This window comes from Pyrgilauda ruficollis, unplaced genomic scaffold (genome assembly GCF_017590135.1).
Source record: "Pyrgilauda ruficollis isolate IOZ18807 unplaced genomic scaffold, ASM1759013v1 scaffold165, whole genome shotgun sequence".
Classification (NCBI taxonomy): domain Eukaryota; kingdom Metazoa; phylum Chordata; class Aves; order Passeriformes; family Passeridae; genus Pyrgilauda; species Pyrgilauda ruficollis.
Genome location: NW_024515320.1, coordinates 1,020,413 through 1,041,860, shown reverse-complemented (window position 1 = coordinate 1,041,860; position 21,448 = coordinate 1,020,413). Strand labels below are relative to the sequence as shown.

Sequence of the window (21,448 nt, the reverse complement as noted above, 5' to 3'; positions counted from 1 at the left end):
AAGGGGTTTGGGGTGAGTTTGGGGCTGGTTTTGGGGTGTTGCCCAGTTCCCCTATAGAAGGGTGGTGGGTGGGGTCTCACAGTGAGTTTCTCCACTATAGGGCAATTTTCCCTCCGTAGGATGAATTTCCTCTCTCTAAGGTGAATTTCTTGTCTATAGTGTGATCTCCCTTCTATGAGGTGCATTTCCCCTCTATAGGGAGAATTTGCCCCCAAAACTTCTCTCTCATCTATGGGGTGCAGCTTTATCCTCATCATTATTTGCTGTTTACTACGATTCCTTATCCTTTACTCTTCATTATTATTAATTATTATTATTGGGTTTTAATTCTTGCTTATTTCTATTTATTCTTCATTATTCTTATTATTCATTATTATTCAGGGACCTCATTCAACCCAGCCCAAATTTGGGCATTCCCAAAATGCCAGCTTCCCCCCAAAAAATCCCTCAGAACTCTCAGTTTGGATTTTCCACGTTTATTCCAGCCAGGACTGGTGGGGGTCAGAGCCACCACTTCCCTTCCCGTGGCTTTCCCAACCTCAGGCTGCCCCAGAGCACCAGTAAAAACCCCCATTCCCAAAAATTCCATATAAAAACCGTGCTAGTTCCTAAAAAAATCCTTCAAAAACACAAATCCAGGGAGGTTTTTTTTTGTTAGAAAAAGGGGGAAAATTAGGATGGGGTGAGGGCAGGGCTTGGAAGGCTGGAGGGGAATAAATCAGTTGGGTCTTCAAGGGCCAAAAAAGGGGAATATTTCCCATTTTTCCGTTAAAAACTGCAACAGGAAAATGGGTAAACCATCCATGAGGTTCCAGATTGTATCAAAAATAGACAAATTTTGTCAGCTGGTGGGAAAAGTGCAGCTTTTTCCTGGAGAAAAGGGAACAAGGAGACAAAAATCGCTGTGGGTTTGGAGCACAGGAGTGGGGATGGATCCCGCTCACCCCTGAGCAGAGCTGCTGTGGATTCTGGGATCGGGGATGGGGATGGGGATGGATCCCCCCATCGTGGAGCTGCGCCGGTCCCTGCGGATGTCCCGGAATTCCCTACGTTCCGCTGGGATGTCGCTGCAGCTCCTGCTCCTTGAGCAGCGCGATCTGCAGGAGGGAGGGAGGGGAGGCTGTGGGGCCGGGCCGTGTCCCCGTGTCCCTGCGGGCCATGTCCCCGTGTCCCCGGGCCGTGTCCCCCCGGGCTGTGTTCCCCGGGCTGTCCCCGTGTCCCCGGGCCGTGTCCCCTCACCTGCTCCTCCAGGCCGCCGCGGCCGAGCCGGAGCCGCTCCAGCTCCCGCTGCAGCTCCGCGGGTGCCTCGGGGAGCGGCCGGGCCCGGAGCTCCAGCGCCGACACCTGCGCCTGCAGGGAGGGGTGAGGGGTGCCCGGCACCCCGCACTGGGCACTGCCTGCTGCGGGCACCCCAGAACGGCCCGGAGCCAGCGCCAGCACCAACACCAGCACCAGCACAAACACCAACACCAGCACCAACACCAACACCAGCACCAACACCAACACCAGCACCAACACCAACACCAACACCTCCCTGGTGTGAGCCAGCACCAACACCTCCCTGCCCCTGGAACGAGCCCAGCCCCATCCCAGTACTGGGACCATTCCCACCGGGATGAGCCCGGCCCCATCCCAGCACCAGCACCAGGCTCATTCCCATTAGGATGAGCTCCCAAAGGAGCAGCCCCAGCCCGTGGATTTGGATCAGCCCCATCCTGTGGATTATGATCAGCCCCAGCCCATGGATCAGCCCCAGTCCCATCCCGTGGATCAGGATCAGCCCCAGTCCCATCCCGTGGATCAGGATCAGCCCCAGCCCATGGATCAGGATCAGCCCCAGCCCCATCCCATGGATCAGGATCAGCCCCAGCCCATGGATCAGCCCCATCCCATGGATCAGGATCAGCCCCAGCCCATGGATCAGCCCCAGCCCATGGATCAGGATCAGCCCCAGCCCATCCCGTGGATCGGGCTCGGCCCCGGCGCAGGGACCCACCCGCAGCACCTGGATGCGTTTCCGAGCCTCCTCCAGCTCCCGCTCGGCCGAGCCCGCGGGGGGATCCGGCCCTGCCGGGAGCCGCGCGGATCCAGCCCGGCCAGGAGGGTCCCGCTCCTGCCCGGACACACAGATAAATATTTATTAAGGTATGTGTAATAGATAGAAAAATACAGAGATATATTAGAGTAATAGATATATATACATATATATGGCAATAGATCAATTATCTAATATAGTATCAGATCATTAGATATGATTATATAGGTATGAGATGATAATTAGATAATTAATTAGCCCATAAGGGTGTGGGGCTCTATGGGGGATCCACAGTGTCCTGTCTGGGGTCAAAGGTCAGAGAATTTGGGGTGCGGCCCCGCTCACCTCCTGCTGCCGGTCCTGGGAGGACTCCGGCGGCATTCCTTGTTCCGGCGACGTTCCCGGCTCCCGCGGCGTTCCCGGCTCCCGGAGCATTCCCGGCTCCCGGAGCATTCCCAGCTCCCGGAGCATTCCCGGCTCCCGGAACATTCCCGGTTCCCGCAGCATTCCCAGTTCCCGCTGCTCCCGCAGCTGCTCCCGCAGCATTCCCTTCTCCCGCCGCGCCTCTGCCAGCGCCCGCCGCGCCTCCTCCAGCCCTTCCTGGGACACCGGGGGGACAGCGGGACAGCCCCGTGACACCCGGGGAAACCCCCGGTGACGGGCAGGGGGCTCAAGGGGACTGGGACTGGGTCCAGGGAGAACTGGGACAGGATTCAGGGGAACTGGGGGGAGTTGGAATGGGGTTCAGGGGGAAGAGGGAGGAGTTCCAGTGGGAACGGGGGGACTGGGAGTAGTTCAGGGCGAATGGGGGCACTGGGAGGGGTTCAGAGGGAACTGGGGGAAGTGGGAGGGGGTCTAGGGAGAACTTGGAGGACTGGGAGGGGATTCACAGAGAATCAGGGGACTGGGAAGGGGCTCGGGAGGAGCTGGAGGCAGTGGGAGGCAGTTCAGAAGGAACCGGGGGCACTGGGAGGGGTTCCGGTCCCACCTGGAGCAGCCTCCGGTCCGTCTCGCCGGCGGCCAGCGCGTTCTGGAGCTGCAGGAGCCGCTCGTGGAGCAGAGACCCGTCCGGAGCCTCCCCCTTGGAGCCGCTCCCCGGTGGCACCGGGAACGGCCCCGAGCGGGACTCGGCCTGAGCCAGCTGTGTCCGGAACGGGAATGGAGAGTGGGGAACTGGGGGCACTGGGAGGGGATTCAGGGGGAACTGGGGGGACTGGGAGGAGCTGGGGGAACTGGGGGGACTGGGAGAGGGCTCAGTGGGGGGACTGGGAGGGGACTGGGGGAACGGGGTGGGTGTTCAGGAGGAACTCAGAGGAATTGGGAGGGTGTTCAGGGATAACTGGGAGGACTGAGAGGGGTTTTGGAGGAACTGGGGACAACTGGGATGGGATCCAGGGGGAACTCAGGGGAACTGGGAGTGGGTTCAGGGGGAACTGGGAAGGCTTTCGGGAGGCACTGTGGAAAACACAAGGGAACTGGGAGTGGGTTCAGTGGGAGCTGTGGAACTGGGACAGGGCTCAGGGGAAACTGGGGGGACTGTGGGAACTGGAGTGGCTTCAGCGGCAGCTGTGGGACTGGGAAGTGCTTCAGGAGGCGCTGGGAGGGCTCTCGGGGAGGAACCGTGGGACTGGATCCATGGAAAGCCAGTTCAGCCCCTGGAATCCGGTGGGAGCGGTGCCGGTACCTGCGTGCGGAGCTGCTCCGCTCGCTCCCGCGCCTCCGCGTCCCGCTCGGCCAGCGCCCGCCGGGCCCGGCCCAGCTCCGCCTCCAGCGCCCGCCGCTGCAGCTCCAGCCGGGCGCTCCGGCCCTCGCACACCTCCAGCCTCTGCCGGGCCTCCTCCAGCTCGCCCAGCTTCTCCTGGAGCCGCCGCAATGCGGGCGTGGAGCCGGGATGTGCCGGGCCCACCTGGACTGCCCCGCGCTCCCACCCGGGCTGCCTGACACTCCCCAGGGGCTGCCCGGCATTCCCACCTGGATTATCCCACAGTCCCACCTGGACTGCCTGGCATTCCCACCTGGATTATCCCACAGTCCCACCTGGACTGCCTGGCATTCCCACCTGGATTATCCCACAGTCCCACCTGGACTGCCCGGCATTCCCACCTGGACTGCTCAGCACTCCCACCCCATGGGGCTGCTCGGTATTCCCACCTGGATTATCCCACATTTCTACCTGCACTGTCCCCCATTCCCACCCGGACTGCCGGCATTCCTGCCTGGATTTGACCCCAATTTCCAGCTAGACCATCCCACATTCCCAGCTGGACGCCCCGTTCCCCCCTGACCCCGGTGACCCCGTTCCCCCCTGACCCCCCCGTTCCCCCCGACCCCCCAGTTCCCCGTTCCCGTTCCCACCTGTTCCGCCCGCCGCTCCCTCTCCGCGGCGCGCATTCCGCTCTCCAGGGCGCTCAGGCGCTCCCGCAGCCCGCGGCATTCCCGCTGCGAGCGCCGCAGGCTCTCGTCCTGCAGCAGCAGCGAGGCGCGGGCCCCGCTCAGCTCCCGCCGCTCTGCGGGGTTGGTGGGGGTGCACAGGGGTTTTACTGGGGTTTGTGGAGGTGCAGGGGGGGTTTTACTGGGGTTTACGAGGATGGAAGGGGGTTTTACTGGGGTTTGTGGGGCTGCAGGGGGGTTTTACTGGGGTTTGTGGGGATGCAAAGGGGTCTTACTAGGGTTTTACTGGGCTTTCTGGGGATGGAAGGGGGTGTTATTGGGGTTTCTGGGGCTGCAGTGGGGTTTTATTGGGGTATTACTGGGGTTTGTGGGGCTGCAGTGGCTAGGGTTCGGGTTAGGGTTAGGGGATGGAGCAATGGGAAAAAAGGAACTCCAGGGATGCAGGGGATTGAGCAATGGGAACACCCAGCAACACAGGATACTACAGTGGGGTTTTAATGGGGTTTATGGGGGTGCAGTGGGGTTTTACTGGGGTTTATTGGGTTTATGGGAATTGCAGAGGAGTTTATCCGAGTTTATGGGGGATGTTGGGGGGGTTACTGGGGCTTATTGGGATTTATGGGAGATGCAGGGGGGTTTTACTGGGGTTTATGGGGATGCAGAGGAGTTTTACCCATTTTATTGAGATTTATGGAATTTGTATGGGGGGTTCCCAGTTTTACTGGGAATTACAGGAGAGGAACGGGAGGTTCCCAATTTTAATGGGGTTTCTGGGAGATTCAGGGGGGTTTTACCCACTTTATTGGGATTTATGGCATTTGCTCAGGGCATTTCCCAGTTTTCCTGGGGTGGTCGTGGGACACAGGCAGGTGTTACCAGTTTTACTGGGGTTTTTTTGGAATTTTATTGGGGTTTTATTGGGGGTTTATTGGAATTTATGGGGGACAGACTGGGAGGGGTTACTGGGTTCACTGGGGTTTAAGAAGGATGCACAGGGGTTTTACCCCTTTACTGACATTTATGGAGACTGCACAGGGAGTCCACCAGTTTTACTGCACTTTATGGAGAATTTTTTAATGTTTTTTTTTTAATTACTATTTTTTAATGTTTTGGGTATTTAATTTAATTTTATTGGGATTTCTGCAGTTTGCGCAGGGTTTTTTCAGCTGTTTTATTGGGGTTTACAGGAAATACATGGGGGATTTACCAGTTTTACTGGGATTTATGTGGGGTGCAGACAGGTTCTGCCCCACTTTATTGGGATTTATGGAGTTTGCACAGGGGGTTTTACCAGTTTTACCGGGTTTTGTGGAGTTTACCAGTTTAACTGGTATTTACATGGGATCCACAGGGGAGTTTAGCAGTTCCAGTGGGATTTATGGGCATCCATGAGGGTTTACCAGTTTCACTGGGATGTGTGGGGGATGCAGAGGGGTTTTACCCATTTCACTGGGGTTAGAAGGACATATGGAAATTTTTACCACTTTGTACTGCTGTTTAAAGGAGGTACAGATGGGGTTTACTGGGGTTTACTGGGATTTATCAGGTTTCCCACAAGGATTTTGGAGGAAATCCCAGGGAGCATCCTTCGCTCTGGGCAGCACCGCCCCCCTCCCTGTGCCTCAGTTTCCCTCCGAGCTGCCGCTCGCTGTGGCGGCTCCAGCAGCCGCCAGACCACCCCGAATCCCACACAGCCCCATCACCTTGCTCGCTCTCGTCCAGCAGTTTCTGGAGCCGCTGCGCGCGGGCGCCGGCGCTGTCCCGCTCCGCCTCCGCCTCCGCCAAGCGCCGGCCCAGGCTGCCCAGCTGCCCCCGGAGCTCCTCCTGCGGGAACGGGGCTGGCAACAGGCCGGGAAGGGCCCTTTGGGGTAACGGGGACGGGAGGGACAGGGGCACGCACCCGCTCCCGCTGCGCGTCCTGCAGCTCCCGCAGGAATTCCCGCAGCGCCGCCCGCAGCGCCTCGGGATCGGCCTCGGCATCCGGGAGCGAGCCGGGGCTGCCCGGCCCCTCCGGGCCCCCGCCTGGGGGGACAAGAGGGGTGGCAGGGGAACACCAGCCTAGGGGGAAGGGACAGAACAGCGGGGGACACCAGGGAGGCAGGGGATGGAGTGAAGGGGACCCTGGGGTGCAGGGGGTGGAATAACGGGGTTTGGGAGGCCCCAGAGATGCAGGGATGGAATAACGGGGTTTGGGAGGACCCAGAGATGCAGGGATGGGATAACGGGGTTTGGGAAGCCAAAGAGATGCAGGGGGTGGAATAACGGGGTTTGGGAGGCCCCAGAGATGCAGGGATGGAATAACGGGGTTTGGGAAGATCCAGGGATGAAGGGGATGGAATAACGGGGTTTGGGAGACCCCCGGGATGCAGGAGCTGGAGCACTGGTGTGTTGGAGAAGCCCAGGGCTGGATCACGGGATGACATTTCCCTTCCCCTCAGCCCCCTCCGGAGCCCCGGTGTCCCCGGGAGCGCTCACCCTTGGCCCTGGCCACGGCCACGGTGCGGCGCAGGGTGGCCTGGAGGCCGCCCAGGCGGGACTCGGTGGCCCTGCGCTGCTCCTCGCCGCGGGCCAGCTCCGCCTCCAGCCCCTGGGCCCGGCCCTGCGCCGCGCTCAGCCGCAGCCCCAGCTCGGCCACCTCGGCCCGCGCCGCCTCCACCTTGAGCTGCAGGTTCCGCGCGTCCGCCAGCAGCTTCTTCTCATTGCCCCGCGCCTCCTCCAGGCTGCGGGACAGCTCCTGCTCCCGCCGCCGGAACTCCTGCTCCGCCGCCGCCAGGCGCTGCTGCAGCTGCTGCAGCTGCGGGAGGGACAGGAGAGATGGGAGAGGGGAAGGGGGGGTGGGAGCGATGGGGAACGGGGGATGGAGCAATGGGGTGATGGGGGACCCCAGCGAGGTGGGGAATGGAGTATTGGGGTCACAGGGGAACTCCAGGGAGGTGAGGGATGGAGCAATGGGAACACCCAGGGATGCAGGGGATGCAGCAGTGGGGCAGTGGGAACACCCAGGGATGCACAGGATGCAGCAGTGGGAACACACAGGAATGCAGGGGATGGAGCAATGGGAACACCCCGGGACACAGGGATACCACTGTGATGGTGATGATTGGGGACAACAGGCACCAAGCTACAGCCTGAGGGGACAGGGACACCTCCAGACCCACAGGATAGCCAGCTATGGGGGCACAGGAACACTTCGGGATGTGTGTCACCTACAGCGGGGTCTTGGGGACCTTTGGGGACGCCCTCACCTCCTTCTTGGCAGCCTCGGTGCCGGCCTCGCTCTCGGCCACCTTCTGCCTGAGGCCGGAGGCCTCGCGGCGGCTCCGCTGCTCCCGCTGCTCCTCCAGGGCCACCCGTGCCTGCAGCTCCCCCAGCTCCCGGCCCCGCCGGCTGTTCTCGCTGTCCAGCTCCTTCACCTGCCCGCGAGGGGAGCAGCGGTTCGGGGACAACCCGAGGGCCGGGGAGGCTCCGTGCCACCCCCTGTCCCCGTGCCTGTCCCTGACCTGGCGGCGCAGCTCCTGCAGCTCCCGCCGGCTCTCCAGGCGGGCGCGTTCCAGCCCCCGCAGCGCCGCCCGCAGCTCCGACACCTCCCGCTCGGCCGCCGCCCGCGCCGCCTCCAGCAGCGCCAGCCGCTGCTCCTTGTCCTCCCCGGAGCGCTTCAGGCTGCGGGCAGCGGGGGCTGGCAGCACCCGGGGGCGCGGCATGCCCCCGGCCCCAGCCGTGCCCATCCCGGGTGTCCCTCCAGCCCCAAATTTCCATCACTTTGCCCTGAGCGTCCTCCTGACCTGCAGCAGTGCCCCATTCCAACCTGAGCGTCCCAACACCTCCCCCACCCCAGGCATCGCCCTCCAGGATGGGGATCACCCTTATAACTCCCAACTCCTGCTTTCCCTTATCCCAAGCGTCTCCCAACTTATGCTTCCCTCATCCCGAGCATCTCCAGACTCCTGCATCTCCCAGCCCCTGCATCTCCCAACTCCTGTACCTCCCAGCCTGTGCTTCCCTCATCCCGAGCATCTCCCAACTTGTGCTTCCCTCATCCCGAGCATCTCCCAACTCCTGCATCTCCCAATTCAAGCACCCCCTTGTCCCACCCATCACTCCGAACTCCTGCATCTCCCAGCTTGGACATTCCCTTACCCTAAGCATCCCCCCAACCCCGAGCAGCCCCTCCAAGGCGCTGCAGCCGTGCCCTGCACTCCCGGTGAGGCCATCCCGCGTTCCCGACCTGATGCGCTCTCCCTCGGCGCGCCGCAGGGCCGCCCGCAGCTCCTCGTTGGAGCGCTGCAGCGCCTCCTTCTCCCGGGCCGCATCGCCCAGCGCCCGCCGCGCCTCCTGCGCCCGCCGCCGCTCGGTGTCGCGGCCCTCGCGGCTGTCCCGGGCCTCTCGCTGCGCCTCCAGCAGCTCCTGCCGCGCCGCCGCCCGCGCCTCGGCCCCCGCCCGCAGCTGCGCCCGCGCCTCCTCCGCCTGCCCGGAGCGGGAACTCCAGCGATTTGGGGATTTCAGGGGGACGGGAAGGGGTTTTGGGGCGCGGCTCACCTCCCGCAGGGCGCTGTCCCGCTGCTTGGCCGCCGCTGCCGCTTGGTCCCGGAGCGTCCTCGCCTCCCGCTCGTGGCTCAGCGCCGCCTCCTCCGCCCGCGCCCGCAGCGAGTGCAGCTCCGCGGCCAAGGCCTGCGGGGACACGGCACCCTGAGAGCGCCCTCCCTCCCTTCGGGGGTCCCGGGGGGCGGCACCAGCGGGATGGGGTCCCGGAGAGAGGGGCAATGGGGATAGGGTCCCGGAGACAGGAGGACAGTGGGGATGGGGTCTCAGAGACAGGGGGACAGTGGGGATGGAATCCAGGGGGGGAGCAATGGGGATGGGGTCCTGGAGAGAGTGGAACAGTGGGGTGGGGTGGGGTCCCAGAGACAGGGGGACAGTGGGGATGGGATCCTGGAGAGAGGGGGGCAGTAGGGGTGGTGCAGGGATGGGGCTCAGGGGCTCAGGTACTACAGTTAAGCCCCACTCCTGCAGGAGATGGGGGGTGAAGTTGGGGGGCTGCAAAAAAAGGGGACACTGGGGGGGTCTTGCAATGGTGGGGGTGAGGCTCAAGCTGGGGGGTGACAAGGGGACACCCAGGCACAGGTGGCTGCAGGAGCAGGGGACACTTTGGCAATGGGGGTTGCAAAGAGGGGAGACACCTGGGCACAAGGGCTGGAAGTGGGGGCTCTGTGCCACCCTGGGGGGGTTCTGGGAGCCCCCCAAACCCACCTGCTCCTTCTCCTGGTGGCCTGTGACCTCTCGCCGCCGCTGCTCCAGCTCAGCTGTGGCCTCATCCAGGCTCTGCTGGAGCCCCGCCAGTGTCCCTGCCAGGGCCACCCGCTCCTCCTCCTGCAGCGCCAGAGCCTGGGGGACATCAGGGGTGGCACAGGGCTGGGGGGGCATGGAGCTGGCACAGGGCTGGGGGGACATCAGGGGTGGCACAGAGCTGGGGGATACCACGGGTGGCAAAGGGCTGAGGGGACATGGAGCTGGCACAGGGCAGGGGGACATGGAGCTGGGACAGGGGGACAGGGGAGTGGCACAGGGACAGGAGGACATGAAGGCTGGCACAGGGACAGGGGGACAGGGGAATGGCATAGGGCTGGGGGACAGGGGAGTGGCACAGGGCTGAGGGGACATCAGAGGTGGCACAGGAACAGGGGACATCAGGGCCACCACCTGCTGCTTCTCGCTCTGGCGCTGCTGCCGCGCTGCCGCCAGCTCGGCCACCAGCTCCTCGTGCTCCTGCACCAGCCGGCCCCGCTCGGCCTCCAACTCCTCCTGCCAGCCCCAAAATCACCAGTGGACCCCAGAAATCATCAGCGAACCCAAACAATCCTGCACCCCAAGCATTGTGCCCCAACAATCAGTGGGAATGTCAGAAATCAAGGTTGCCCCCCAAAAATCACCACTGTGCCCTCAACAATCAGCACGTGCATCAAAAATCAGCTCTGCACCCCAAAAATCTACATTTTGCCCCAAAAATCACCACTGAGCCCCAAACCCCAACATTGTTCCCCAATAACCACCATCAAGGCCCAACAATCACCCTTAAAACCCCCAAAATCACTATTGCACCCTAAAAACCTCCACCACAGCACCCCAAAATCCCAGCACCATGCCCCCCAAATCCCTCCTGCAGCCTCAAACCCTCGTGCTCCCCCACCCCGTGCACACCTTCTCGCGCTGGAGGTGCTCCAGCTGCTCCCGGTGCGCTTTGCGGGCACTCTGCAGCGCCGCTGTCACCGCAGCCGCCTCGGCCACCGCCACCGCCTGGCGCCGCTCCCGCAGCTCCTGCGCCCGCTCCCGCCGCGCCACGCCCAGCTCCGCTGGGGACACGGGGACAGCCCCGTCATGGGGACACCCCCAGTCATGGGGACAGCCCCGTCATGGGGACACCCCCAGTCATGGGGACGTCCCAGAGCTAATGGGGACCCACCAGTCACTGGGGACAACCCCAGTCAGTGGGAACACCATCCCCAGTCATGGGGACAGCCTCAGTCATGAGGACACCTCCCCATAAGGGGGAACACCCACAAGTCATGGAGACACCCCCTGTCAATGGGGAAGAGGGGATGGAGCTGAGGATGAGGATGGGGATGGACAGGGATGAGGATGGAGATGGATGGTGAAGATGGAGATGGACGAGAATGAAGATGTATATAACAGATACTATGGATGAGTATGGATGGTGAAGATGGGGATGGATGGGAATGGGGATGAAGATGGGGATGAGGATGGGGATGGATGGGTTGAGGATGAGGATGAAGATGGAGATGGATGAATGGGAACTGGCCATGGCCGGGACAATGGGACATGCGGGTGGCTGGGACCCCTCACCCTCCAGTGCCTCCTTGGCCTGGGTCAGTGTCCGGCCTTGGGCCTCCAGCTGCTGATTGCGGGCCTGGAGCTGGGCCAGCTCCTGCTGCAGCTGGAACACGGCGCTCTCCAGCCCCTCCTTCTCCGACCTGCGGGACACGGGGCACAGGGCTGAGCACAGGGCTGGGCACAGGGCTGGGGACGGGGCTGGACCCGCCCCGGCACCCTCTGAGCCCAGCACCCCCCTGAGCCCGGCCCCCAACTGAGCCCGGCCCCACCTGAGCCCGGCGGCCTCGCGGTCGCGGTGCCGCTCCTGGCGCTGGGCAGCCGCGAGCTGCACGGCCAGCCCGGCCCCGTCCTGGGCCAGCGCCGCCTGGGTCCGGCCCAGCCGCTCCTGCTCCGCCCGGAGCCGCTCCTGCTCCGCCCGCGCCCGCGCCAGCGCCTCGCCCGCCGCGCTCTGCTCCTGCACCGCCTGCGGCACACCGGGGACACCAGCGACAGCCCGGGGACACCAGTGACAGCTCAGGGACCACCAGTTACCGCATGACCCCTCCCAGTTACCCTTGGCACCCTCCCCACCCCTCCCAGTTAGCCCAGACACTCTTCCCACCTCTCCCAGTTGTCCCTAGCACTCTCCCATTTACCCCTGACACCCTCCCAGTGGCTCCATGCCCCCTCCCCACCTGTCTCAAGTACACCTCACACCCTCCCCAATGCTCCCAGTTGTCCCTGGCACCCTCCCCACCGCTCCCAGTTGCCCCCGCGGTGCCCACCTGGCCCAGGCTGTGGCGCAGCCGCTCGTGGAGCCCGCGCAGCTCCCGCAGCTCCTCCCGCAACCCCCGCCCGTCGTCCCGGGGGTCCCCCCGCGGCCGCTCCAGGTCCCGCCGCTCGCTGCCGGGGCGGGGGCCGCTCTCCAGCCGTGCCCGCAGCAGCGCCAGCTCCCGGCACAGCTCCCGGCTGCGCAGCCGGCCCCGCTCCCGCTCCTGCTCCAGCCGCTCCAGCCGCCGGCCCAGCTCCGCCTTGTCCCGGGCCAGCCCGGCCGCCAGCTCGCTGGTCTTGGCCAGCGCGTCCCGCAGCCGCGACTCCTCCGCCTCCGCCGCCCGCCGGGCCTCCGCCAGCTCCCCGCAGCTGCCCTGCGCCTGCGAGCGGGCACCGGCTGGCACCGGGGGCACGGCGGGATGGGGCGACGGGGGCAGGGGGAGTGCCTGGGGCAGGGGGACACGGGGAGCACCTGGGGCTCAGGGAACACCTGTGGCACGGGGGGCACCTGGGGCTCACCTGGGACTTGGGGAGCACCTGGGGCACAGGGGGCACCCGGGGCATGGGGGACACTTGGGGACACCTGGGGTATGTGGGGACACCTGTGGAACTGGGCCATGGGGGCAGCTGGGGCATGGGGCTGCACCCACAGCAGGGCTGGCACTCCCGGGGATACATCCACGGGGATTCACCTGTACCCACGGGGATGCACCTGTATCCACGCCCGGCCCCGCTGTGGAGCAGGCCCGGGTGCCCACCTTGCCCAGGGCCTCTGCCAGCGCCTCCTGCTCGCCCCGGGCCAGCTCCGCCTCCAGCAGCGCCCGGCTCAGCTCCTCCCGCGCCTCCAGCAGCTCCCGCTGCGCCCGCGCCCGCTGTGCCTCCAGCTCCTGCACCTGCTGCTGGCTGTGTGGGGACAGCACAGCCCACCTGTGCCCACCTGTGTCCCCTGTGCACCGACCTGTGCCCCCCTGAACCCTCCTGTCCCCACCTGAACCCTCCTGTATCCCCCCGCACACCCACCCATGCCCCTGTACACCCATCTGTGCCCATCTGTGCCCACCTGCATCCATCACAGGTAAGTCCTGGGGATGCTGTGCCCTCCAGCACCTACCTATGTGCACCTGTATGCACCTGAGCCCACATGCACCCACCTACAACCACCTGTGCCCACCTACACCCACCTGAGCTCATCTGAACCCTCTTGTACCCCTCGTACACCCTGTACCCACCTTGACCCCATACACACCTGGGTCCCCCCCTGTGCCCACCTGGCTCCCCACCTGAACCCTCCTGTGCCCACATGTGCCCACCTGTGACCTCCACACCCACCCATGCCCCGTGCCCACCTGTGCTCCAGCTGCTCGTGGGCAGCCTGGGCGTCACGGGCAGCCTGGTCCCGGGAGTCCTGCAGCCCCTCGCTGCGGCACCGCAGCTGCTCCCGCTCCTGCTGCAGGGCCCCCGCCCGCTGCTGCTCCTCCGCCAGCGCCGCCTCCGCGCGGCACAGCTCCCTACGGACACACGGACATGGACACACGGACACGGGCACATGGACACAGGCACACAGACATGGATACATGGGCACATGGGCACATGGACACACAGACACATGGACATGGGCACAGGCATGGGCACATGGACACACAGACACATGGGCACATGGACACGCAGACACAGGCATAGGCACATGGACACACAGGCACATGGACACACGGGCACGCAGACACACGGGCACATGGACACGCAGACACAGGCATAGGCACATGGACACACAGGCACATGGACACACAGACACGCAGACACACGGGCACATGGACACGCAGACACAGGCATAGGCACATGGACACAGGGACACACAGATGCACAGGGACAGACAGATGGACAATCAGGGACAGATGCATGGACACACAGGGACAGACAGCCGGACACACAGGACAGACAGAGGGGTGGTACCTGCGCAGCCCCTCGACCTGGGTCCGCAGCTGAAGCCCCTCCCGCTGGGCCTCCTCCTGCGCCCGCCTGCAGCTCCCGGCCTCGGCTCCCAGCTGCTCCAGCCGCTGCTCCAGCATTCCCAGCTCCCGCCGCAGGCTCCCGGCCGCCTCCCGGCCCGCCTCCACCTGGCTCCGGGCCTCCTGGAGGCCAGCCTTCATCAGATCCTACCCTCATCCCCATCATTCCCATCGCCATCCTCATCCTTCCCATCCCCATCCCCCATCCCATCCCATCCCATCCCCTCCCATCCCATCCCATTATGCCATTATCCCATCCCATCCCCATCCTCCTCCTCCTCCCAGCTCACCTGCAGCTGGAGCTGGCGCCGGCTCAGGGCTGCGTGGACAGCAGCAGCAGCGGCACTGGCAGAGAGGCTGCGGAGAGGGGACACGGCGGGACACGGAGGGGACACGGGGGGACACGGGGGGGACACTGCAGGTGCGGGGGGCTCGGGGTCATCAGCCAGAACCGCCTATTCCCAGGAAAATCCAGGAGAAAGTGAGGCAGGGAAGGGAATTAAGTCAGTGAAGGGGGGAACAAACCAAGGTGAGAAAGGGGAGATGGAGTCCAGGAAAGGGGAAAATGAGGTGGGAAATGGGAAATCAAGCCAAGGGGAAACTGAGGCAGGGAGGGGAAAACTGAATCAGAGAGAGGGGAAACTGAATAAGAAATGCAAAAATGAATCAAGGGATTCATTGAGGAATGGGACACTGAGACAAGGAGGGGACACTGAGGCAGGGAGGGGACACTGAGGCAGGGAGAGACCCCTCCTGGCAGTGGGTGGTCCCGGGGTGTCCCAGCACCTGGGTGACCTCGTGCAGCGTCCGGCGCAGCAGCTCCAGCTCGGAGCGCAGAGCCTGCACCTGCTCCGGCGTCGGCTCCCGGGCACGTGCGGCCTCCTGCAAGCCCCGGCATGGGATCAGGCCGGGAATGACAGACCTGCATCCCCAAACTCCTACACCCTGCACCCACCAGCTCCCGCAGCTGCAGGGTCAGCGCTTCCACCGCCCGCTCCTTCTCCTCGTCCTCGCTCCGGCGCCGCTCCAGGGCCGCTGTCAGCTCCGCCAGCCTGGCCAGGACACAGCCGGCATCCAACACCCAATATCCAACATTGAACATCCAGCATCCAACCATCCAACATCCAGCACCCAACACCCAGCATGCAGCATCCAACACCCAGCATCCAACATCCAAAATCCAACATCCAGCATGCACCACCCAGCATCCAACATCCAACACCCAGCATCCAACATCCAGCATGCAACATCCAACATCCCCGCCCTCACATCCCTTCCCATCCACGCCACAGCCCCAAAACCTTCCCCATGAAACATCCCCCATGGCCCCATTGGGGTGCGTCCTCCCCATCCTGGTGCTCCTGCATCCCATCCCTCTGACCCATATTCCCTTCCTGTCCTGTGCCACACCCCAAAATCTTCCCTGTGGAACATCCTCCTGGTCCTCCTGCAGCCCTCCTGGTGCTCCTGCATCCCCTGGTGCCCCTGCATCCCTCCTGGTGCTCCTGCATCCCATCCCTCTGACTCACTCCTTCCCCATCCTGTGCCACATCCCCTGCATTTCCATTCCTCCCCTCGCCCACCGGGTGTCCCCCAGCCCCCGGTACCTTGCTGCCAGGGTGGCTTTCTCCAGCTCCGCGTCCCGTGCCCGCGCCGCCAGCTGCTCCTGCAGCTGCTCCAGGCGCAGCTCCTGCCGCTCGCGGGCCGCTCCCGCCTGGCTCTCGGCCAGCCGCAGGTTGGCGGCCAGGTGCAGGCAGGCGGCGTGGGCGGCGCGGCCCGTCCGCGACACCTCGTGGCCCAGCTCCGACAGGTCCCTGTGCGGGAGGGAGGCGCAGGGTGGGATCCCCAGGGATCCCCGGAGGGAGGGATCCCGCCCCGGGTCCCGCTGACCTCTCGGTGGTGGCCTTCATCTCCCCGAAGTGGCGCCTGAAGGTCACCAGCTGCCGCCAGAGGGTCAGGAGCCGGCTGTGCTCGTTGCTGAAGTAGGTGTTGAAGGACTGAGATGGGATGGAGAGGGATCAGGGATCCAGCACGGTCCCCAAATTCCCAAATATCCCTCCTGGCCACACCCATCACCCCCACGGTTTTCCGCAGCCCCACCTTAATTCTTGTGGGCACGGAGAGGGGTGGGGGGGGGTGGGGTGACACGTACCTGCCTCACATCCCCTTCCCATCACATCCCCAAACCCCCAAATTCTTCTCCATGCAACATCCCCCATGGTCCCACATCCCTCCCATGGGTCCTGTGTAATTGTCCCTCACACATCCCTGCATCCCCCTGCCTCATCTCCCTTTCCCATCCATGTCACACCCCCAAATCCTTCCCCACGGAACATCCCTCTGGCCCTGCATCCCTCCTCAGTGACCCCACATTCCGTAGCCCTCTGTCTTATATGCTCTTCCCATCACATCCCCCCCATATTCCCCAAACTCTGCTCTTTGCAGCATTCCCCACCACCCCACACCCCTCTCCATGATCCCACATCCCCTCATCCCCCTGCCTCACACCCCTCTCCCTGCTGCTGCTCCCTGGTGTCCCCTGTCCCCGCCCGGGTGTCCCCCACCTCCTCCTCCCGCCTCCACTCCGCCTCCCGCTGCTCCAGCTCGTCCCGGGCCCGCGCCCAGTCCGCCGTGAGCTTCCGGATGTCCTCGCTCAGCGCCGCGTTGGCCACGTTGGCCTGTTCCAGCTGCTCCCGCAGCATGGAGTTCACCTGCACCAGGCTGCTGCTCCTGGGATCGGGGATCAACGAGGTCAGAATCCCATGGGAATCCTCACATTCCCCTCGGGATCCCACCCACCTCTGCCACTCCTGGGATTGAGGATCACCGAGCTCAGCATCCCCTGGGAATCCTCACACCCCACCCCCGGGTCCTGCCCACCTCTGCTGCTTCTGAGACTGGAGATCATGGGGGTCAGCATCCCCTGGGAATCCTCACATTCCCACCCACCTCTGCTGCTCCTGGGAGTGGGGATCACTGAGTTCAGCATCTCCCGGGAATCCCCACATCCTCTGGGTCCTGCCCACCTCTGCTGCTCCTCCTCCAGCCGGATCAGGGCGTTCTCCAGCTCGTTGCTGCTCTCCTCATCGGGCTGGGAGCCGCTGGCATCCAGCTGGATCTGTGGGAATATCCCCTGGTGGCCATCACCCCAATTTGGGATTTGGGGCAGGGGACCCCCAAAGCCTTCCTCACTGTCAGCCTCTCCTGCTCCAGCTCCGTCGCCTTCTCCAGCAGCTGCTGCTCCACTTCCCCACATTTCTTCTTGTACTGCAATACCTGGGAGAGAGACAGGGGGTGACACCAATGGTGGGGTGTCCCCAGATTACCCCAGTGCCCCCCCAGGAAGGATTTACCTTGGCTTGGAGCTTCTGCACCAGCTGGGCCTGGCGCTGCTGGCCCTCCTGGTAGGCCTGGAGCTTCCTCTTGTAGGCAGCCTGCTCCTCCTCCAGCAGCCTCCGGAGCTCGATGTTGTGCTGGGCCAGGCTCCGGCTCTCGGCTGCTTCCTCCGGCTCCAGCCGCAGGCTCTGCTCCAGCTGGGATCAGGGGAGCCCAGGCTGGCACCCTCACACCCCTGGGCATCCCCCAGCCCAGGCTGGCACCCTCACACCCCTGGGCATCCCCCAGTCCAGGCTGGCACCCCCACACCCCTGGGCATCCCCCAGCCTCTCTTCCAGGGGTTCCATGGCAAATCCTAGCCAGCCAAAGGCCCCGATTCTCACATTCTCCCATTTCTCCATGCACAGGGAGGGGATGAATGGGGAACTTCTGGGGTGGTTTTAAGGATAACTCAACCTCCAGTCTGTGGGTTCAGCAAAGCCCCTTCCCAGTTTGCATGGAGTGGCTGATGGATAAAGGATCCTTGGGTACAGGATTGGAAACTTGCCTGGGGATATTTTCCCGATATTTGCTTTTATTTTTAATATTGAGGCACAAACCAAGGGATTCCTCCAGTATCCCACCAGTTTGGGGCACACTCAGCACTGGGAGGGCCAAAGCCCTTTGGAATTCCCGGTTGCCAGGGCAAAGTGCTGGAAAACTGAAGGATTCCCACAGGGAGGGGGGGTTCCTTCCCAAAATCCAGCAGGACAAATAAAACAGGGATGGACAAGCCTTGGCAAGCCAGGACTGGTCTGGACAATTCCCACCACGGGGACACCACAGCTCCCCCGCCCCACACAGGGAACACCAGGGCTGGAGCTGGCACCACCTGGAGTTTGGGACTGAAAAGGGGATTTGGGAGGGCTGGCTGAGGGCATTGTACATGATGGACAGCTCTGGATTTTGGGGTTAAAAAGGGGGATTTGGGAGGGCTGGCTGAGGACGTTGTACTTGATGGCCAGCTGTGGATTTTGGGGATAAAAAGGGGGATTTGGGGGGAGGCTCACCTGCTTGTTGAGGGCACTGTACTTGATAAACAGCTGTGGATTTTGGGGCTGAAAAGGGGGATTTGGGGGAGCTCACCTGCCTGCTGAGGGCTTTGTACTTGATGGCCAGCTGTGGATTTTGGGGTTAAAAAGGGGGATTTGGGGGAGCTCACCCACTCACTGAGGGCGTTGTACTTGATGGCCAGCTGTGGATTTTGGGGTTAAAAAGGGAGATTTAGGGAGCTCACCCACTCACTGAGGGCGTTGTACTTGATGGCCAGCTCATCGCGCTCGGCCCGGCTCTGGGCCAGCAGGTCCTCGACGCGGGACAGCTCCTGCTGCAGGATCCTGTTCTCCTCCTGCAGGGACAGCAGCGAGGCCATGGCCCCTGCAGGATGGGATGGAGAGAGGCAGGATGGGATCCGGGATCTGGGATAGGATCTGTGATCCAGGGTGGGATCCAGGGTGGGATGTGGGACGGGATCCAGCCCAGGACACAGCCAGGGCATCCTTCGCCACCACGAGCTGCTCTGCTCCCCTTGGGAAGGGGCTGAGCCCTCCCTGGGTGCAGCATCCGGATAAAGGATCCTCAGGGATAGGAACGACAACCTGCCTTGGGATTTTTCCCTGATATTTGCTTTGATTTTAATAACCAGGAACAAACGGGGATTTCTATCAAAATCCCACCACCCCTCAACGTGTCTCCTCCAGCCCATGGGGAGCATTCTGCCCCCTGGCCTGGCTGGAAATGCCACCTCCCACACTCAGACATTCCAAGGAATGCTCTTTGTGAGGGAAGAGCTGCTGGAAATGCACAGTTCTGGTCAAAAACCCACAGGAAATTTGCAGTTGTGACTGCAAGGACGTTCAGATCCATGTTCACAATCACAAAATCTGCTAGGGATTTGCAGCTGCAACCACAAAATGGCCAAAATCTGGAGTTTGGGATCACAAAGTGCTGCAGATCAACAGTTGTGATCCAAACCCACTTCATTTTGCAGCTGCAACATAAAACCTCTGCAAATGTGTGTTTGGGATCATAAAACCATGGCAGGTTTACAGCTGCAAGAGCAAAACTGCTGCAGATTTGCAGCTATGATCCCCAAACTGCTGCAAATCTGTGTTTGCGATCACAAAACCCCTGCAGATTTACAGCTGCAGTCATAAAACTGTCACAAATTTGCATTTGGATCCCAAAACTGCTGTAAATTCATGACTGTGATCCCAAAACCGCTGCAGGTTTCCAGTTACAATCCCAAAACACGCGGCAGATTTACAGTCACAACCACAAAATCACTAAAAATTCATGTTTGTGATCCCAAACCCGCTGCAGATTTCCAGTCACAATCCCCAAACTGTTGCAAATTCATAGTTGATCCCAAACCCACTGTAAACTCATGTCTGTGATCCCAAAACTGCTATAAATTCATGTTTGTGTTTTCCAAAACTGCTGCAAATTCATGTTTATGATCCCAAAACCGTTGTAAATTAACGTTTTATTCCAGAACTGCTGCAAATTTCCAGTTACAATCACAAAAAATGCTGCAGATTTGTAACTGCAATCACAAAACTGACACAAAATTTGGATTTCTAATGCCAAAACCTCTGCAAATTCATGTTTGTGATCCCAAAACCACTTCAGATTGGCAGTTGCAATCATAAAACTGGCACAAACTTGCATTTGTGGTCCCAAAACTGTTGTGAATTCCTATTTGTGATCCCAAAACTGCTGCAGATTTCCAGTTACAACAACAAAACTGTTGCAGATTTACAGTTGCAACCACAAAATAATTAAAAATTCGTGTTTGTGATCCCAAACTCTGCTGCAGATTCACAGCTGTGATCCCCAAACCGCCGAAAATTCGTATTTGCGATCCCCAAACCACCGTAAATTCTCATTTAAGATCCCAAACCGCGGCACTTTTCCATTCGCGGCCACAGACCCGCCCCTGATTCTCCGCTGGGATCACGGAGCCGCCCCGATCCGCGATTTTCCCACCACAACCCCCCTTTGCCCTCCCAAACCCGCTGCCCGAGTGCCATTCCCGATCCCACTCCCGACCCCGATCCCGGTCCCGGTCCCATTTCCCATTCCCGGTGCCCATCCCACGCTCCCCCCGCCGGGAGGGACGCGGTGTCCCCACCTCAGCCCCGGGAGCATCTCCCGAGCCCCGGGCACCCCCTTGCCGCGGCCTCCTCGTCCCCCGGTCCCTTTTCCCGGGATTTGGGGCGGTTCGGGCTCGGTGCCCGCCCGCGGGAAGCGGATGCGGGGTCGGGATTAGCCCGAAATCCGCGTCCCCTCCCCGCGTGACGGCGGGAGCGGGGACCCTCCTCTTCCTGGAGGTCCCGACAGCGGCACGGCCCCATCCTCCCCCAGCAGCCCCTCGGCATTCCCGGGCTCTGCCGACAAACCCACCCCGAGGCGCCGGGCGGGAGCAGAAGGAGGAAAAGGAAGGGAACCAGAAGCAAATGCCAGCCCCGGGGCCGGCCGTGCCCGCAGGCGTGGGGCGGTCCTTACCCGGGACGGAGCCGCTCTCCCGGGGCACGGCGCTCCCGCAGGGCCCTGGCCTTGAGCCCCGCGCTCCTTAAGCTCATTAACCCCGAGCTGGCTCCGGCAGGAAAAGCTCCGGGGTGGAGCGAGCCGGGGTTGCCGAGGGGTGAAGCGGCTTTAACACCCCCGGGATGCGGGTATGGCCCCGGGACCCCGGATCATCCCCCCTGCCGGAGCTTTAATTATCCCCCGCGTAAACAAAGCCTTTCTGCTCCCACCCTAGGTAAAGTGGGCATAAAGCCCCAAGCCGGGCCCCAAATCCCCCAGGACGGGGGCTGGAGGCGTCCCCGCCCCTGAAACAAGGGATGGATCCGGTCCCAAGCCGCGCTCCGGGCAGGAGGGGCTCGCCCGGCCGCCCTCCCCTCGTCGCCCCCGGCAGGGAAAGTGCCCTTTCTCCCCCGGAGATTACCAGGGCCGGGGAGCAGGCAGATGGGATTGAGGATTTACGGAGTCTTGGATGCCTCCAGCCAGCCGGGAGCTAACTCCAATTCCAACCCCCAGCACT

At 62.5% G+C, this 21,448-nt stretch overlaps 1 protein-coding gene across 4 annotated transcripts; it reads right to left on the bottom strand.

The window, feature by feature from the left end:
- Positions 1 to 469: 469 nt before the first annotated feature.
- On the bottom strand, positions 470 to 20,726 carry CROCC (ciliary rootlet coiled-coil, rootletin). 4 transcript variants are annotated; one of them, XM_041463435.1, is made up of 34 exons: positions 20,537 to 20,726; positions 18,641 to 18,780; positions 17,382 to 17,561; positions 17,221 to 17,304; positions 17,055 to 17,146; positions 16,593 to 16,758; positions 15,919 to 16,025; positions 15,636 to 15,842; positions 14,984 to 15,080; positions 14,815 to 14,910; positions 14,319 to 14,483; positions 13,973 to 14,151; positions 13,369 to 13,530; positions 12,781 to 12,925; positions 12,037 to 12,402; positions 11,542 to 11,735; positions 11,285 to 11,412; positions 10,622 to 10,773; positions 10,124 to 10,225; positions 9,674 to 9,808; positions 8,963 to 9,094; positions 8,652 to 8,890; positions 7,927 to 8,086; positions 7,672 to 7,839; positions 6,902 to 7,220; positions 6,327 to 6,448; positions 6,130 to 6,250; positions 4,391 to 4,542; positions 3,720 to 3,893; positions 3,024 to 3,167; positions 2,381 to 2,635; positions 1,997 to 2,113; positions 1,240 to 1,350; positions 470 to 1,097 (listed from the first exon to the last, which is right to left on the bottom strand). In XM_041463435.1, the coding sequence occupies exons 2-34, from the start codon at positions 18,773 to 18,775 to the stop codon at positions 1,047 to 1,049; spliced, it is 5,157 nt and encodes a 1,718-aa protein (XP_041319369.1). In that variant the 5' UTR covers positions 18,776 to 18,780; positions 20,537 to 20,726; the 3' UTR covers positions 470 to 1,046. The 4 variants fall into 4 exon arrangements, with proteins under 4 accessions (XP_041319369.1, XP_041319367.1, XP_041319368.1 ...); XM_041463433.1 differs by having other exon boundaries at positions 3,024 to 3,176; positions 20,537 to 20,725; XM_041463434.1 differs by having other exon boundaries at positions 3,024 to 3,176; positions 17,055 to 17,140; positions 20,537 to 20,725.
- Positions 20,727 to 21,448: the final 722 nt, after the last annotated feature.

Coding starts and splice junctions, on each gene's coding strand:
- CROCC (XM_041463433.1), bottom strand. CDS start 18,775: ATGGCCTCGCTGCTGTCCCTGCAGGAGGAGAACAGGATCCTGCAGCAG. Junction 17,305..17,381: donor TGCAGAAGCTCCAAGCCAAG/GTAAATCCTTCC, acceptor TCTCTCTCCCAG/GTATTGCAGTACAAGAAGAA. Junction 14,911..14,983: donor CCCTGCAGCTGCGGGAGCTG/GTGGGTGCAGGG, acceptor CGGGGCTTGCAG/GAGGCCGCACGTGCCCGGGA.